Genomic DNA, 19,922 nt, shown 5'->3' on the forward strand with positions numbered 1-19,922 from the left:
GTCCTCTCGACTCAAGCTCACTCGGACAAAAGCCTCGCACAAATTACACCGTGAAGGCCCAATGGTCATGTCTATGCCACAAATCATGGGCGCACTGAATTGAAAATATATAGAATGCTCATACTCCGTGAAAAGTGAAGCCACCGTGTCGCCATCTTGGTGAGCACGACTCGACCAACTCGCTTCGCGGATCTCGTTTTGTGCGGCAATAAACTGCTCCAATCGGTTACGGAAGGGTTGTGGAAAGACGTTTCACAGCTGTTTCAAGAAATTTAATTCATATCGCACAAAATCGATACAAAACACGATCGCATAAAAGGTGAAAAAACGTGTGACGTGTGACGGGATGGAACATCACGTGATCGCTCTGAGCGAATCAGTCTGGCGGCGGTAATGGAACATCACGTGATTGCTCTGAGCGAATAAGCGAGCTGCTCTGGAACCGGCTGAGATTAGCGGGTACTTCGCTGAAATGCGCTGAGGTAAATATGAATAAAAAATATGGATCGTCAAATATTTTGAGTTCGGCCATGTTCGTCCCAGGCTCAATGGCCATGTCTATGTCAAATATCAAGCACGTAAGCCTCTCCGTTTAGGAGTCTATCGGTAACATCACTCACACACGCACGCACGCACACACACACACACACACACACACACACACACACACACACACACACACACACACACACACACACACACACACACACACACACACACACACACACACACACACACACACACACACACGGTGTTTTATATACTAGGGCATTGCCCGTACTATATCTATATCTAAAATTATATCCCCCCCCTCTATTTACATGAAATGGTTTGGTCCAAAGCGAACGGCTTGCGAGTACGGTGACAATCCCCCCCCTCTATTTACATGCAATGGTTTGGTCCAAAGCGAACGGCTTCCGGAGTTTGGTAAAGAAATCGCCATCGCGTGCACAAACGTGCAGGAAAGCGAATGAATCGCAAATTCGGTTTTATTAGTTTTAAAACATAGTTTAACGCCAACATAGTTTGCAAACGTGAAATAAATGAATACGCTCTCAAATGTGCCATCCGAGGCAGAGTGTGCCCGCCACGTTCGGCACACGCGATCGTTCGCTGCTCTCTGATTGGTTGAATCGTTTTTTGGACATAGCTCGGTAAGTAATTGTCCGATTAATATGAAACCTTGAAAAGGCACATCCTCGGGTCCCCAGCAATATACCTGGCAAGTTAAAAGTATATCGGACCCGTGGTTGTCGAGAAACAGCGGTCACAGACAAACAAACGTACAGACGTACAGACGTACAGACAGAGATTACTGGAATTATAGATAGATATATAGATTGGAACAAAGCGATGGGAGGAGTGAGAGTGTGGAAAATGTGATGTGTACGTTCGCAACACCTCGTCACCCACACTCCCCAACCCCATCTGTACGCCCGAGTCCATTGGCCCACAACTCCTCCTTACCCAATCCATGCGTATGTAAGAAATCGATGGCCCATTAGCTCACCCCGACCCTTCCAGCATTCCAGACCCCCTTTTCACCCCTGCAGCAGTGTGAAGAGGACATGTGGATTGGAGCAGATATACTCCACGGTTGGAGAACGAGAGCCGATCTGCCGGCGAAGGATGTTGTTGAAGATTTGGGCAACATCCTTCTTCCCCTATCAGGGATCAGATGAATTGTTAGCAGCCAAGTTTCATTTGGATAATCAAGGTAAAACATTGCAAGAGAGTTTGTCCCATTTCTGATCGTGTTGTGACTCTCACCTCAAAGTCGATGAGCTGCAGGTGATTAACAAGGGCACTCAACAATCCTGAACTATAGAGCTCCTGTGCGAGCTGTGCCAACGCTTCATGATGAGGTTCCTTCTCTCCGGCTCCATACAGGATCTCCTTCATGGCTGCCAGGCTACGAGACACGTCTTCTGCTGCCTGGGGGAAAACAAAGTCAGAAATGCAATTGTAATCTTCGTTTTGAATCGCAAGTGTATACAGGATCATAGTTGAGCTTGGGACAATGAGTTCTAGCAACAGCACAATATGAAAACCAAAGGGAACATAAAGTAGTTCGAGCAATAAAAGATAGCATGGCTGCATGTGGGATTAATTAATACGTGCGGATGAGTCCACAGCTTGAAAGTCTGCATGGAATCGCATTGTTTAGCAGCAACGCGTTGTCCCCAAATACTGCTTTGCAACATGTGACCACTGGCCTGTGTGTCCCTCACCAGCAAAACCTTCCATTACCCAAGGTCGGATGCATTTTCACACCATGCACGTCTTGGTGTGCCTCGACAGGACACAGCATTGTTTATCTTCATGACTCATATGTTGAAGGCAAACCTGTCTACCACTTGCTATTACGTCACATCCACAAACTGTGTTTTTATTGGTGCTTATGTATAGATCCAATAGAATCAGCATTCGTGGTTTGTTGAACACCTGGCACCATTATGGAATTTTTGTAACAATTCAAAGGCCTTCATATTAACTCGGTGATGCTGGGCAATGCAGAGTCGCTTTGTGACGGTAATATTGAGGGGGAAGGAGAGAGAGGAGGGGAGGGAAGGGGCAGAGAGGAGTGAGGGGTGAGGGGGAGAGAAGAGTGAGGGGTGAGGGGGAGAGAAGAGTGAGAGGGGAAGGGGGAGAGAAGAGTGAGAGGGGAAGGGGGAGAGAAGAGTGAGAGGGGAAGGAGGAGGAGTGAGGTTGGAGAGGAGTGAGGTTGGAGAGGAGTGAGGTTGGAGAGGTGTGAGGTTGGAGAGGAGTGAGGTTGGAGAGGAGTGAGGTTGGAGAGGAGTGAGGGTTGGAGAGGAGTGAGGGTTGGAGAGGAGTGAGGGTTGAGGAAAGGAGAAGAGTGTGAGGGGAGAGGAGAGTGAGGTTTTTACCCATTTTGTGAAACTCTTCATACAGCATCCAACTCAAGATGTCCAAATGTCATACATGTCTCTGCCCATGGGTTTCCCACAGGTGTCTCACTAGTCTAATAAATAAATTAATCGGTTGTCTGTCTGTCTATTCACATTTTTTTTTTTAACAAGGACTGCTGGTCCGACAACCACCAAATTTGGCACGTAGACCAAGTCCAACCCAGGGATTTCCCCACTGGTATTTTCATGCACCACTTCAGCCTTTAAAGACCCCGAAAACCACCAAAATCACTTTTACATGCTTGAGAGACAAGACCCTGAATACCCCAAATACCCATAACACCATCAAGACCTTTGAAGACCCCAACACCACAAAGACCCTAAAAACACTTTATACCTGGAAGACCCTTAAGGCTCCAAATATCGTTAAGACCCCAAAGACCATTTAAGACCCCTCCCCAAACAGGCATCGCCTTAACTCACCACTTAAATAAACCCAAACCAGAATCATCTCAACTCACCATTTTAAAGAAACCCTTCTGCCCCCCACCTCACCCACTCTCTTGCTCCCTCTTCTCAGTTCCCCACCCACCCTCTCCCTCCTCCCCCACCTCCCATCCCCCAACCCTGGCGGAGCAATGCCAGGTAACCCTGCTAGTTACCAAAAAGATTGTAGAGTGCTTGCTCGCCTTAAGCACTAAAGCAATCAGTCCAACGAAACAGTTGATAATGAACGGCTGGCTTTGGACTTACGAAGTACTTATAGTACTACATACATTGAAGTACGTACTTATGAAGATCAGGCATTCGATGATGAGCGCTTGGAGTTCACTCGTCCCGTCGTTGCTTTAATCATTGTAATCCTCCCAATTATTTTGCCATTATAACTCAGAGATTTACCCATGGAGTACCCAGGCTTGGCTGCGGAAGCCATAATGTCGATCCTGCTGGTTAATTCATTGCGGTAATCTATACATACACAAATAAAATACATCAAAACAACAATGCCAAACGTTTACCTTCAAACAGAGGTCTTTCAAAGAGGAATTCAAGTAAGAATTGTCAGAATTAAATTCAAAAATACATCAATTCACAGACACGTGGGGTGTGAGTTTGAAGAAGAAGTAGTATAGTAGACAGAATCTCCATAATGTTTTCTGAATTTGAATAAAGTTTCTCGTGACTTTGAAGAAGAGTTGGGCAGTGTATGTTGCCAATGTTCACAGTTTTTCTGGAAGAAGAAGAATTATCATGGCTGAGTTTCTCTAATGCTTTTCCAGTTTGAAGAATAATAATATAATTATCAGAAGCAGACCGTTTCTGTTTAATGCATTTTGAGTTTGAATAAAATGTTTCCCGTTGAATTTGAAAGTCACAGCTGAACCAACATGCTGGAACTCTCGAGGTTGATGGACATTATTTTATATGCGTATATCTACGTGGAAGTGGCGAGTCATATATTCAGCACAAGGGAGAGAATAAAATAGCACAAAAAGTTGAGGCATGGGGGAGGGGGGGGGGGGGGGGAAAGGGGGTGGGGGAGGAGGCTGCCTTAGTTCGTCGATTATATGTACATTTTACTTATAAAATAGACTCAATGAGGAGGGAACAGGGGAGTTCCACCTAGCGGGGTGTGACATTAGCAAGCTGCTTGTATAGCGCGCACGCACACACACACACACCCTTTTATTATAGATTACCCTGTGTTATCAAGGCATTTTGACAACGAAGCAAACACAGAAAGGACCGTCGTTCCAGCATGAATGCACTTAGCCAGCAAAAAATAAAGCTAACAATCGAATATGCGATACAGCTACATGTGTATCACACGCAAAATGACAACGAGGAAGAATACTCACAGGATGAAGACCCAGATGTGGGGACAGATGCCTATCTTCATTGACCCAGAGGTAAGAATTGAGAGAACACTGTGGCTGAAAGAGCTTCCACCTATCAACAACCCTTCCTCTGACTTACCCCACAAATTTCCCTTCCATACACCTACCTTGTCCACCTTTTTGTCCTGCTTCTCCAAGGCCAACAAGCCCTCCCGGAGCTGCCGTGCGATGTCTGCTGGCGATTTTGACTTTGCAAAGAAGGGCATGGTGTCCAGGACTAGGAGAGGAAGAAGAAGGAAAGCAGGATTTGAGGTGAGCAATGGAACACAGAACAGAGATGAAAATCATACGGACAACATCTTGGGGAAGATTGTCAGGAAGTCAGTACACTTCCTATGTAGGAAAGACCCAGACACTCCACATGTTTAACGAGAAAGAGCAATCGGAGATTGCAGACCCTCTCCAGGATGTGTTTGTGGTTTTTAAGGCTTTTGTGTTAAAACAGATATGGCAGCCGAACCACGTGACCCATGACGTCATCATTTTTTTCTCCACCAAATTATCCCGAGAGGATGCTCAATAAATTTCATCTTGTTAAAACAGACGGCTGCCATATCTGTGTTAAAACAGATATGGCAGCCGAACCACGTGACCCATAACGTCATCATTGTTTTCTCCACCAAATTATCCCTATACAGTATTATGCTCAATAAACTTCATCTTGATCGGATGAAGTTTTGTACTTGTCGAATTATGACATCATAATGGAGGCACCTATGACATTATCATTAACATATTTTATTCCCCATGGAGAGTTCTTTACAATGAGCCATGTCTCAATTTTTTCTATTCAGCACTTTCTGAGATATAGAGGTGCAAAGTTTTTCGGTTTTTCCAAGATGGCGACCAAACCACGTGACCTATTACATCATAATTATCATTAAAAAAATTATACAGGTGGAGTTGCACCAATGGTGAAAATTTCCTGTCAATCAGGCCAACGGTTACAGAGAAAATCATACTTGTTCTGTGCGGACAAACAAAGACAGACAAATGGACTCAAATGCAATACCCTCTCAGGCGAGGGTAATAACCGATAGGCCATGGGCTACTATAGCTGGCCGTGCACCTCCCACCCCCCCACAAACTTGTTGTGGTAGGAGGAGACCTAAATGGACATGTGGGAAGGAGTATTAGCCCAGCGGCTAAGTCGAAAAATATGGCAGTATATTTCACTTTGTGGAGAAATTATGAAACTTTGCACACAGGTTGGGGACCCCAGGAGGAACATTTTTCGATTAGGACCCAACTCAGCATAGGCCAAAGGTCAACAACTTGTCAAATTTCTTAAATCCTCAATTTTCATCTGATTGACTTGAAATTTGAAGAGCATTTACATAGCAGGTCACTGAATACAACCACCAATTATTTTTGAGGTCAACATAGCCCAAAAGGTCAACATAGGCCAAAGGTCAGCAACTTTGTCAAATTTCTAAAATCCTCAATTTTCATCTGATTGACTTGAAATTTGAAGAGCATTTACATATCAGGTCACTGAATACAACTACCAATTATTTTTGAGGTCAACATTGGCCAATAGGTCAACATAGGCCAAATTTCTAAAATCCTCAATTTTCATCCGATTGACTTGAAAAGGAACGATCTTGAATGACCTGGACATGGTTTATGGTTTTCCACCTGTAAAAGAAAACATGCGTAAATACAATAATGATAACGAACTTTGATGTCTGCAAAGAACTTTATTGCATAAAAAAGGAAATCTTCTGTCTTAACCTAAACTAATGCAAACAGATGGCAGCACTGAAATAATATGGGGTGCTAAGTAAAATCATATGGGGTGCTAACTGATCACCTGTTCACCCAAATCGTCATGGGGGGGGGGGGGGGGTGGAGTGGGGGGCGGGTTAGCCACTGCAATCGTATTTCTATCGGCCACCAGGGGGCATTTCAGAGTTGGGGCCTAATCGAAAAATGTTCCTACTGGGGTCCTCCACCTGTCTGCAAAGTTTCATAATTTCTCCACAAAGTGAAATATTTTTTGACTTAGCCGCTGGGCTATATGGATGGTTTTGAGGGAGTTCATGGGGGTTACGGATATGGTGTGAGAAATGGAGAAGGTGAAAGGATTTTGGAGTTTGCTGATGGAGCCGATTTGTTGATTTGTAATACTCAGTTCCAGAAAGAGGATAATAAGCTTGTTACATACACATCAGGTGGGTCGACGACAACCGTTGACCACCTGATGGTGCGTAGGTGAGATAGGGGGCACCTCCGGGACACAAAGGTGATCCCGGGGGAGGAGGCTGTTTCACAGCACCACTTGGTTGTCTGCGACATAAGGGTGAAAGGTGCGAGGAGAGCTCGGCGGGTGAAGTACCAATCGAGAATGAAGGTGTGGAGGTTGAAAGAGGTGACAGTAAGGGAGGCATTATAGACCGCAATGCAATGAGCAGAAAGAGCTCTATTTCTTGACTTTTGCAACCACCATCTGGCAACTACTTGAAATTTTGTAGAAAGATGAGGAAAAATACATTGAATAAACACACAAAGTCGTCAAGGATAAAACTTGCACATTATTTAGTAATAGTAATTTAAAATTTCAGAACTTCTGTTTGTCGCCCTCTTGAGTCCTGTTGGGGGATTGTATAATAAGGATTATTACTGACTGACTTCCAACGGAATCCTCTCCGCGAGTACGTGATATACGAATTTGGTATGAAATCTTGAAGACTCAATTTATTTTCTATGATCCAGGAACACATTTGAGTTTACATCCTACCCAAAGGATGCTTGGATAACTATGATTTACTGTATTTTCTTTTCTATAATCACTGGTGGATTCTTTGAATGAATAATGGCAAATAGAGCTCCCATCCATGGCATATATGTGCTATTACTTGTCAAAGAAATGTTACATGTGGGTGTTTTTTTATGCAAATTAATTTACCATGTTTGGTTTTACATCCTATCTGAAGGATGCATTGACAACTATGATTTAGTGGCTTTTTTTGGTCTGGAACCACCAGCGGATTTAAAAAAAAAGAATAATGGCACTAACAAAATACAACACCAATCCATAGCATATTTTGTATATTACAGCTTGCTAACTATCCAAGAGATGCTCCATGTATTATTTCATTTAATATTCAATTACTTTCTTTATTTTTTGTCAAAACCAGTTTGAATATTCTGTGACATGGTCATTTTTTTCTCCCTCCCCCCCCCTCTCTCTTGTCTATTATCTGCTACATTTTATATGTTCTGCTTGAAATGAATTTTCTCTCTTCTCTGACATCGGGTTCATCAACAATTCCATTCATCTATTCCACTTCATCAAATCCACTCTTCACATCTTGTAAAATCACTGAATTTCTAATTTCCTTTCCTCTCGCAACATACTCCATTACAACAATGAACAAACTTTCCATTTCCCTTTTAGGCCATGGGGCATACCATTAAAATCCACTTTTTCGTGCAACAGGAATGGGGATTACTTGATTTATTCATGAAAATCAGCAAAATATTCGTTCCATTCGATATAATAATGTCCCCAATAAATATACCTGCACATTAAAATACAAATAAAGAAAGAATTTCGATAAAAAAATCAGGTTTAAAATTCGCGGACAAGGTTGTTCACGTGATAAATTCAGCGAATGAGCGCTCCAGATACGTCAGGTGCCGTAATTGGCCAATCACGCAGCTCATACTAAGCTCCGTTCGGTAGCTGACAAACCAAGATGGCGACGCCCATTGCTTCGGCAGTGACAGGAAAACCTGTTCAATTTTCGTCCAAATTTTGCGTGATGCATGTTGTCCATAAAACTAAAAGCAATTTCATTCAATTCAATGATAAAAACTGGGCCCGCTTTGTTGAATTTGCGAGTAAATGGTTGCTCTATGACTGTAAAGAACGCGATTTACTGGCCGACTGTGCGGTAAAGCTGGGGCTTGATTTTGCCGATACACAATCCTGCATTGAAGCCAAACCAGAAAATCCCAACATTGGCTACCATTATGATTGTTCACGTCGCTTTTGTGACATCAGTAAAGTGAACAGGCTGAAGGAGAAAAAGACCGAAACATCTACATCTCATGGTAAGTTAATATGATTATGTAGTAATTTTTTTAGTAAGCTTTAAGTTTAGCCAAAAGTTTCAATTGTTCTGCAAACATAGACATGATCATGATGATAGAATCTGATCGTGATGATAGAATTCACATTACATTGCCATATATCATGATCAAATAAATCATCATGCTTGATTCAAGCAAGTTAGTAACAAGTTCCGGAAGATTTGGAGTTGGCCTTAGAAGAGTAGTATCTTCAAATTCAATTGACAAATGTACAGCAGACTCAGCAAGTCATGCATGATGAAATGTACATTTTATGATTTTGTTTATCTATTTCAAGACTACAATTTATAATACAAATCGTACTATTGCAAGCATGCTCTTTTACTTTAGTAATAGTATCATGATATGTGGGGATATTGTGGTTTATGTCATCAGGCTCATGTCACACCTCATTACAGTTTTTAGGATCCACAAAGAATTAAGAAATAATTTTGTACATGTAGACTACACATTTTTACTAAATTGTACGGTAGGTACTTCTTACAGTCCTGTAAATGATGGTAATAAAAAGTATGTTTACCTTGTCGGAGAAGTTGTTAAAAAAACCATGATTTGATATTTGTTACTAAAAAAGACAGATGTTTGCAAAATTTTAAAAACTCTATAATTATAAACAATAAACACATGTTGAGTTTATTTTTATTTTGTATTTTTGTTTTGTTGTTGTTTTTTTGCGCGGTGGTCATGGTCATTAATATTTTTACTAGCAAAGCGTGTACAAATGTATAACAAGGGATGCACCAATAGATTCTTGGGGGGGGGGGGGGGGGGGGGGGGACATGGAAATTTTTTGAAGAAAAAAAACGTCACCTACTATTGAGGCAAAAAAGAAAATTTACTCACTGATCTGAGTAGAAAAACAACAACTGAATATCAATGAAATACATTAGATATGAAAAAACACTTTGCCGTCTTGGTGGCGGAAAAAAAACCCCACTTTGTTTTTAACAGTTCCCGAGAAATCCTTGAAGACGTCGGAGCTATCGACAATTTAAAAAAATAACATGTAGACTTTGTTCTAAACAGTTTCTCAAAAAATCCTGGAAGACGGCGGAGCTATCGCCAATTTTTTGTGCACAGTGTGCATGTATACTTTTAAGGTGCAAATGTTTACTTGCACAGTTACTTTGAGTGTGACCGCTATTTTGTCAATGCATGGATGATGCTGCCGGCTTTATTTGGGGCAAATACCAACGTGAGATGGCACAAGTTTTTATTGTTGCATCAAATTGCACGTTCCATCCCATGATATCCTAAAGGCCAAACAAAAATATAATTGTTGTATTATATATATTTTTTAATATATTGTCAGAAAAAATTGGGTATACAAGTAACTGGAAGAAAAAAAATGAAAACAATTGTGTATATTTATGTTTAGACAATAATTCAATGGTTGGTAGGTAGGAAGAAAATAAATACATGTTTCATATTTGTTGAAAAAAAGTTAAATTCTAATCACTCAAAATTTGTTTCTTCCTTCTGTTTAATGCAGATGCCGGGACAGACATGAACGAACTTGACGATGGTCCAGTTGTAGTTAGTGAAAGCAGTGGAGAGCCCAGCAGAAAGAGAATGTTGCGTTCCTCAGATGCAAACAGCAGCCAAAGAGATTGGAGCAGGCGACATATGTTTCCTGAAGAGTGCATTTTCTGCCATAGCAACCAACACAAGCGCAGTCACATCTCAGGAAAGAGGTCAATGGTAAGGCTAGTAAAATGTGAACTCATCAGTGGAGGTCAACTTCTAAAGGCTGCAAAAGCAAAAGAGGATGTACAAATCTGCATCAAATAGAAGGGGAGGACTTGGTTGCCAGGGAGCTTCAGTACCATCATGGCTGCTACAAGAACTACACAAGATTTTTGAGTAAACCTGGCAAGCCATTGACCCCAGTTCAAAATAAAAAGTAAAAGGAGTCAGCCGTCAACTGCCACTCATTGCCATTCTTCAAATCAAAGAAGATGAACTGATCATAGAAGGTAGAAGTGAGAAGTTAATTTTAAAAAAGTAAAATAAAAATGATTTATTTGCGGCACAACATGTGTTTCAGCTGCGGCGGACCATATTTTCAGATTGGATTCATTTTCAACTTATCGCTATGACTATCTAGATACAAAAATATGTTTATTGGTGTATTTTAGTGAAAAGGAGGTCTAGAAACAATATCACAATCAATTTTTTTCATTTTACTCCTCAAACTATCCAGAAATAAAAGAAAATGCAGTAACGTATAGTCGATGAATATATATTTACTTGCATTTTCATCAAGTGCGCGTTAAAAATTAATGAGCACCCCTGGTGTCTGGGGACATGGTGTTTCTTGTTCAGGAGCACATCCCCAACCCATCTATAGCAATTTTAAGTAATCCCCTGCGTTGTTGCACGAAATTGTCAAATTGAGCACATTTTAGCCCTATGCCCCATGGCCTATTTGTCTCATTCAATTTGTTGTGAAATAACAGCTAATTAATTTAAATGCACATTCTTTTTCATTAATAAATGTTTTATTTGTGAACATGACACATGCAAACCAAGCCTCTTCATTTATTTCTGTTGTTGTTTTACTATCTTATTTGAAATTGATGAACTGTCAAAGACGAGACAAAAAGCTTTAAAAGCTTTTTAAGTGCCAATATGTATCAAAACAAAACTGAAACGTTTCGGAGGCAATGTCCATCATACCATAAACCACATCCAATACTAGAATGTATCTCCAGATAAAACAATGTTATTCTTTGTGTCAAAGAAGAATAGAAATTAAGACAACAAAATTTCATAACCAAACACAGTTCAATCATTAAATTACATGTATATGGTAATTGTGCACCATATGACATGTACACATTAATATGTTTAGTTGACAAGATAAACATTGAATATTTCATAATTTCATGGATTATGGATGCTGTTACACATACCTAACCATCTTTGTCCTGTTTCAGAATTACTTATCAATAACAAATATAAATATTCCCTTGGCCAATCACTAGCAAGCATTTTGGTGAGTTGTAACAATTGTCGGAACAAATTAAAACAACTTCTTATGAAATGAGACACTTGATTAAACTTTATGTAGTAGTTGTTGAAAATTAGATTGAGATTTATAGTGAAATCACTACAGGGATGTACATTTTATAGTGGAGATATGATACTCATCCCCACATAACATCTTCCACAAATATGACCAAATGAAGATCATATATTCACAAAGTGTTTGTCATTCTACTGTTCATAAATTAATGCTTTCTGATATATCTTGCGCTCTGACAAGTACACTGGCCTTTACATTATCTAGCAAAATGTACGCATCTAGCAATTGATAAAGAGCATCAAAGGATCACCATGCATGTCTGTAGGCAATCTTTCCTCAGGCTTTGATGGAAGATTGACGGTGAACAGGCTTTGATGAGTAACAGAATAGAATAGAAAAGAATAGAATAGAATAGACTTGTGGACCGTGGGCGGTGTAATTGGCAACTGAATTTGATTGAATTTTTTACTTTCAATCAGGATTTAATGTTCACACTGTTCTCGTGTTGATCTGATGATCATCGATCATGAGCAGAGAAGATAACACAGGTTGACAACGCTGATACTGATAGTGATACGTGATAGACCTTGATGAGTGTTACGTTGGTAACAAATCTTGCTGCCTTCTTTCTACTCAGCCACTGCTGGCCACTCTTTGTACTCAAAGCCGAGTCAGATCGTACAGAAAGTATCCTGGCCTGACTCGAACCGAAGTTGAGCCTGGCTTGACTTGACAAGAGGAGGGTCGAGACTAGCTCCGACGGTCGGCGACCGACTATAGACCCCTAATTTATTTGTTTTAAAATACAAATTAGACCTAATAAACCATGACATTATACAACGAAATTGACTCTACCAAAATACACAATCTAAAACACTGTTTACGAAGGCCTACCGTGTGGAATGTCCACTTTCAACTTCACTTGATCCTGACCCATGGCGTGATTTAATGCGAGCACCATCCCGGTCGAATTCCAGACTTTCCGCATTCACAGCAATCGCACTTTCCGGGCTCCCATCCAACACTTTCCACAGCTCGGCACATTATTTGAATTTTTTAAAACTTTTCTCACTGAAAGAAAGAACCTTGCCATGCGTGTCTACTGTGTGAATGTAGCAAAATGCAGAAGATTTTCCTTCGGAATCTGCCTCAGACGACATGGAAGACACATACGGCATGTAGGTCGCCATGTTGTTTAGTATCGCGCAAATGTAACAAGAGGCATAATTGGTTAAGAGGAGATGGCGATTGCGGTTTCGCGTAAGACACGCGCTGTGATTGGTCAATATTTTGGATAGGAAAAGCTAATTTTTTGTTCGTTTTTTCTCATTTTCTCTCTTTTGTGCAAGTTGTATTCTTGACGAGTTTCACAAACTTACTGAAATATATTTATATACATCATGTTAGGATATTATGTAGTTGCAGCACGGTGGTCACAAAAGTGAAAGATTTTCGGGGTCAGCATGCAGTCTATTAAAAGAGAGGCTGAGTAGGGTAGAGGATGATGTGGTTGAGCTTGAAAGTGGTTGGATGTCAATGAAAGCTAGTCTGTTGGGAGCCGTTGGTGAGGTATGTGGATGGACAAAAGGACCCCTCGAGGCACTCGGAAACATTGTGGTGGAATGATGAAGTTGGAAAGAGGATTGACGAGAAGAGGAAGAAGTTCAAGGAGTGGCAGAAGGCAAAGGGTACAGGAGCAGAAACAGCAGAGCATGAAAGTTATAAGGCAGCCAAGAAGGCTGCAAAGAAAGAGGTAGCAAAGGTGCAGGAGGCATGTAGGAAAATGTTCGGAGAACGCTTGGATTCGGAAGAGGGTCAGAGAGCAGTATTCAGGATTGCAAAGCAGATAGCGAAAGAGAGGTGTGATGTGATGGGGGTGAGTTGCTTGAAGGATGAAGTGGGACAAATCGTTGTGGACCCAGATGGAATTAAAGGAAGATGGAAAAAAAATATGGAAATGCTGTTGAATACAGAGAATGAATGGGATGGCAACATAGAAAGTAACCCAGTTTTAGGACCGGCAGAGAAGATAACTGAGAGGGAAGTTGAGGAAGCGATAAAAGCAATGAAGAGTAGAAAAGCAGGAGGGCCGACGGGAGTTGTGGGAGATATGTTGAAGGCAGCAGGAAGTTGGGGTGTGAAGAGAATGACAGAGATCTGTAATCTGGTGGTGAAAGAAGGCCGCATTCCAGTGAATTGGGAACTGAGTACCCTCGACCCTCTATACAAGGGGAAAGGTGACCCTCTAGAGTGTGGCTCGTACCGAGCGATAAAGTTATTGGAGCATGGAATGAAGGTATTGGAAAGGGTGTTGGAGAGGAGGATAAGGAATAAAGTGAAGATCCACGAAATGCAGTTTGGATTTATGCCAGGAAGAGGAACGACAGACGCGCTTTTTATTGTGAGGCAGTTGCAGGAGAAGTACATGGAGAAGAGGAAGAAGTTGTTTCTTGGGTTTGTTAATCTGGAGAAAGCATTCGATAGGGTTCCACGCAAAGTATTGACATGGGCATTGAGGAAGTTAGGAGTGGAGGAATGGTTCATCAGAGTAGTGATGGCAATGTACAAAAGAGCGCGCACAGCTGTAAGGACGATGGACGGGAACAGTGGTGAGTTTGAGGTGAAAGTGGGAGTGCATCAGGGGTCGGTACTAAGTCCACTACTATTTGTAGCTGTGATGGAGGTGCTGGCTCAGAACGTAAAGGAGGGTTTACCGTGGGAGTTGTTGTATGCAGATGATCTGGTGTTGATTGCGGAAAGTATGGATGGACTGAAGGAAAAGATGAACAAGTGGAAGGAATGTATGGAGACAAAAGGTCTGAAGGTGAATATCGGAAAGACGAAGGTGATGGCATGTGGTGAGGTGGAAAGAACTGGGAAGTGGCCCTGTGCTGTGTGTAGGAAGGGTGTCAGAGTGAACTCCATTCAATGTACAATGTGCGCTGAGTGGGTTCATCAAAAATGTAGTGGTCTGAGAGGGTCATTAACCAGTGTGGCAGCTACATTCAAATGTAAGGTGTGCACAGAGGGAGCTGCAGATGGAGGAAATGTTGAGTTGGATCTTGGAGACGGCGTGAAGCTGGAAGCTGTGAAAACATTTTGCTACCTAGGAGACATGCTGAATGGAGAAGGTGGATCAGACTCAGCAACGGTTGCTGGAGTGAGATGTGCATGGAAGAAGTTTCGGGAACTGAGTGGCGTGCTGATGAGGAGGGGAGTGTCGTTGAAGCTGAAGGGAAAGGTGTATGCTGCATGTGTGAGAAGTGTTATGATTTATGGGAGCGAGACATGGGTAATGAATGTCGAGCAGCAATGAAGGTTGGAAAGGGTGGAAATGCGAATGGTTCGATGGATGTGCGGAGTATCGTTGAGAGAGAGGAAGACAAATGATGAATTGCGAAAGATGATGGGATTAGAGCCTGTGATTGATGCTGTGAAGAGGAACAGGTTGAGATGGTTTGGTCATGTGTTGAGGAAGGATGAAAGTGACTGGTTGAGAAGAGTGATGGAAATGAATGTAGAAGGAAGTAGAGGACGGGGAAGACCGAGAAAGACTTGGCTAAAGATGGTGGAAGAAGAAATGCGGGCAAGGAGGTTAACAAGGAGAGATGCAGAAAATAGGGCAAGATGGAGAAGATTGTCATGGGGACCCACAAGGCTAACCCCCGCTCTAGCAGGGAAAATGGCCTTAAAATGCATGTTGTTGTTGTTGTTGTTGTATTCGGGTCTGTCTGGGAGTGCTCCATTTCTGAATTTAGTTTTATATTGCCATGTTTTATTTGGTTACCGGCATTTCGTTAATAAACCGGTATTTTTGTACATTTTACTTTCGTGTTGTTTGAGTTAATTTATACAGGTGTGAAGACATCGGGTGGAGGCTGTCCAGGTAAGTTCGTCATAGCCCCCCTTTTCCCTCGCGTGTAACGAATACTGTCATCATTGGATTGAACGCCTTGGAGTAAAGCTCGTTTGGTCATCCGTGTCACCTTGCGGTGTTCACCACACAGGGTAGTCACCACGACAAATAACATGCATATCATTATCATACATTTATTGGAGATGTTCTACAAAGTCAAAACATATTTGACTGCAACCCTTTATCAAGCTACACAGATTATTGTACAATCATTTGTTTATAATGCGAGTACAAAATACTTTTTCAGCGCAGATTGATTTTTTTTTTTTAATGGGTGCAGGCCATAAACTGCAGTGGCATCTTTACTGCTCGTACCTGTTGTGCAAATGTAAAACAATGCATGAAAATTTACTCTCATAAATATATAAAAACACCTAATCATAACTACCTCCCTCGATTTACAATTTATTCCCCTACAAATTTATTTCCAGACAATTCCTTCAACCGAAAACCCTGTTAGCTTTACCTATAACTGCTCGGCACCGACCTGTCCGCCCCCTCCTATCAATTGCCACTCAGATCCCTCTCCCTTGCTCCGCCATGTTGGGTGGGCTGACGGTCATCTCTTGAAGTTGTAGTTCAGACCTCTGCTGATTTTGGAGGGCCCTCCTGGAAGGAGCAATTGATTCGAATTTGGTGAAGATCCGGTTCTCTGTCCATCCGTGCATAATAGTGAATGTTGATCGTTCCCATGTACTAATTTGATAAATTAAAGAGTGGACACAGACAGACATTTGTGGCGATTGTGAACTCATAATTGAGAGCTACACAGTGGGCCTTCAGAAAGCATTCACACCCCCTTGACCTTTTCACATTTTATTGTGTTGCAGCCTGAATTTAAAATGGATTAAATTAAGATTTGTTTTTGTCACCGATCTACACAAAATATCCCACAATGAAAACATGTTAGAAATTTTTTACAAAATTATTGAAAATGAAATATAGAAATATCTAATTTACATAAGTATTCAGACCACCCTTTCCCCCCTCTGAGTCAATACTTAGAAGCGCCATTGGCAGCGATTATAGCTTCAAACGTTGCGTATGTCTGTATCAGCTCTGGATTTGTGGAGTTTCTCCCAATCTCCCATTCTTCCTTGCAGATTTACTCAAGCTCTGTCAAGTTGGATGGGGAGCGTCGGTGAACAGCAATCTTCAAGTCTTTCCACAGATTCTCAATGGGATTCACGTCTGGGCTTTGGCTGGGCCACTCAGGGACTTTCAGGTTCTTGTTCTGAAGTCATTCCAGTGTTGCTTTGGCTGTATGTTTGGGGTCATTGTCCTGTTGGAATGTAAATCTTCACTGCAGTCTAAAGTCTTTTGCACTCCGAAGAAGATTCTCAAGGATTTGCCTGTATTTGGCACCATATTGCTCCCACAACTCTATCCATACAAGTCTCCCAGTCCCTGCCACTGAAAAGCATCGCCATAGCACGATGCTGTAACCACCATGCTTCACGGTAGGCATGGTGGTAGATGGGTGATGAGCTGTACTCGTTTTCCACCAGACATAACACTTTGCATTCAGGCCAACAAATAAATTTTCGTCTCATCAACCACTTCACCTGATCTCCCTGTCATTGTCCCTACATTCCATGTCCCAAACCTCAGAAACGAGTGGAGATCGGTTTCTGAGGTTTGGGACATGGAATGTAGGGACAATGACAGGGAGATCAGGTGAAGTGGTGGAAGTATTGGTCAGAAGAAGAGTGGACATATGTTGTGTGCAAGAGATGAGATGGAAGGGAAGTGGTGGGAGAATGGTGAAGGTTAGGCAGGGACAGAAATACAAGTTTGTGTGGCAAGGGTGCCTGGAGGGCGTGAATGGTGTTGGTGTCCTGTTTTCTGAGGAGTTTGTAGACAGTGTGGTGAGTGTGACTAGAGTGAGTGATAGGTTGACGATGGTGAAAATGATGATTGGAAAGCTCTTGGTGAACGTCATCTCGGGATATGCTCCGCAGGTTGGTCGGAGCGATGAAGAGAAGGACAAGTTCTGGTGTGCGATAGAGAAGCTGATGGAAAACGTGAAAGATGAGGAAGTTGTTGTGGTAGGAGGAGACCTAAATGGACATGTGGGAAGGAGTATGGACGGTTTTGAAGGAGTTCATGGGGGTTACGGATATGGTGTGAGAAATGGAGAAGGTGAAAGGATTTTGGAGTTTGCTGATTTGTTGATTTGTAATACTCAGTTCCAGAAAGTGGATAATAAGCTGGTTACACACACGTCAGGTGGGTCGACGACAACCGTTGACTACCTGATGGTGCGTAGGCGAGATAGGGGGCACCTCCGGGACACAAAGGTGATCCCGGGGGAGGAGGCTGTTTCACAGCACCACTTGGTTGTCTGTGACATAAGGGTGAAAGGTGCGAGGAGAGCTCGGCGGGTGAAGTACCAACCGAGAATGAAGGTGTAGAGGTTGAAAGAGGTGACAGTAAGGGAGGCATTAAAAGAGAGGCTGAGTAGGGTAGAGGATGATGTGGTTTAGCTTGAACGTGGTTGGATGTCAATGAAAGATAGTCTGTTGGGAGCCATTGGTGAGGTATGTGGATGGACAAAAGGACCACAGAGGCACTCGGAAACATGGTGGTGGGATGATGAAGTTGGAAAGAGGATTGACGAGAAGAGGAAGAAGTTCAAGGAGTGGCAGAAGGCGAAGGGTACGGGAGCAGAAACAGCAGAGCATGAAAGTTATAAGGCAGCCAAGAAGGCTGCAAAGAAAGAGGTAGCAAAGGCGCAGGAGGCATGCAGGAAAATGTTCGGAGAACGCTTGGATTCGGAAGAGGGTCAGAGAGTGGTATTCAGGATTGCAAAGCAGATAGCGAAAGAGAGGTGTGATGTGATAGGGGTGAGTTGCTTGAAGGATGAAGTGGGACAAATCGTTGTGGACCCAGATGGAATTAAAGGAAGATGGAAAAGATATATGGAAATGCTGTTGAATACAGAGAATGAATGGGATGGCAACATAGAGAGTAACCCAGTTTTAGGACCGGCAGAGAAGATAACTGAGAAGGAAGTTGAGGAAGCGATAAAAGCAATGAAGAGTAGAAAAGCGGGAGGGCCGACGGGAGTTGTGGGAGATATGTTGAAGGCAGCAGGAAGTTGGGGTGTGAAGAGAATGACAGAGATCTGTAATCTGGTGGAGAAAGAAGGCTGCGTTCCAGTGGATTGGGAACCGAGTACCCTCGCCCCTCTATACAAGGGGAAAGGTGACCCTCTGGAGTGTGGCTCGAACCGAGCGATAAAGTTATTGGAGCATGGAATGAAGGTATTGGAAAGGGTGTTGGAGAGGAAGATAAGGAAGATGGTGAAGATCGACGAAATGCAGTTTTGATTTATGCCAGGAAGAGGAACGAAAGACGCGCTCTTTATTGTGAGGCAGTTGCAGGAGAAGTACATGGAGAAGAGGAAGAAGTTGTTTCTTGGGTTTGTTGATCTGGAGAAAGCATTCGATAGGGTTCTTCGCTCTTTCACGAGCCTCGATCTTGTATACCAAAAAAAAAAAAAAGAAAAAAAAAAGTATTGACATGGGCATTGAGGAAGTTAGAAGTGGAGGAATGTTTGATCAGTCGTGATGGCAATGTACAAAAGAGCGCGCACAGCTGTAAGGACGAAGGACGGGAACAGTGGTGAGTTTGAGGTGAAGGTGGGAGTGCATCAGGGGTCGGTACTAAGTCCACTACTATTTGTAGCTGTGATGGAGGTGCTGGCTCAGAACGTAAAGGAGGGTTTACCGTGGGAGTTGTTGTATGCAGATGATCTGGTGTTGATTGCAGAAAGTATGGATGGACTGAAGGAAAAGATGAACAAGCGGAAGGAATGTATGGAGACAAAAGGTCTGAAGGTGAATATAGGAAAGACGAAGGTGATGGCAAGTGGTAAAGCATGTGGTGAGGTGGAAAGAACTGAGAAGTGGCCCTGTGCTGTGTGCAGGAAGGGTGTCGGAGTGAACTCCATTCAATGTACAATATGCGCTGAGTGGGTTCATCAAAAATGTAGTGGTCTGAGAGGGTCATTAACCAGTGTGGCAGCTACATTCAAATGTAAGGTGTGCACAGTGGGAGCTGCAGATGGAGGAAATGTTGAGTTGGATCTTGGAGACGGCGTGAAGCTG

General features: G+C 42.5%; 1 protein-coding gene across 2 annotated transcripts in view; it reads right to left on the reverse strand.

The window, feature by feature from the left end:
• LOC137424399 (calcium-binding protein 39) overlaps positions 1–19,922 on the reverse strand; it is a 48,098-nt gene that overhangs the window by 20,765 nt on the left and 7,411 nt on the right. For both annotated transcript variants that reach the window (XM_068111816.2, XM_068111818.2), the window contains 3 exons: positions 4,876–4,985; positions 1,771–1,935; positions 1,546–1,664 (listed from right to left, as the gene is read on the reverse strand). In XM_068111816.2, the coding sequence (XP_067967917.1) occupies positions 1,546–1,664; positions 1,771–1,935; positions 4,876–4,974 (383 nt within the window). In that variant the 5' untranslated portion in view covers positions 4,975–4,985. The remainder of the gene's footprint in view (positions 1–1,545; positions 1,665–1,770; positions 1,936–4,875; positions 4,986–19,922) is intronic.

Source organism: Myxine glutinosa, chromosome 4, assembly GCF_964187855.1.
Source record: "Myxine glutinosa chromosome 4, kmMyxGlut1.1, whole genome shotgun sequence".
NCBI classification, from domain to species: Eukaryota; Metazoa; Chordata; class Myxini; order Myxiniformes; family Myxinidae; genus Myxine; species Myxine glutinosa.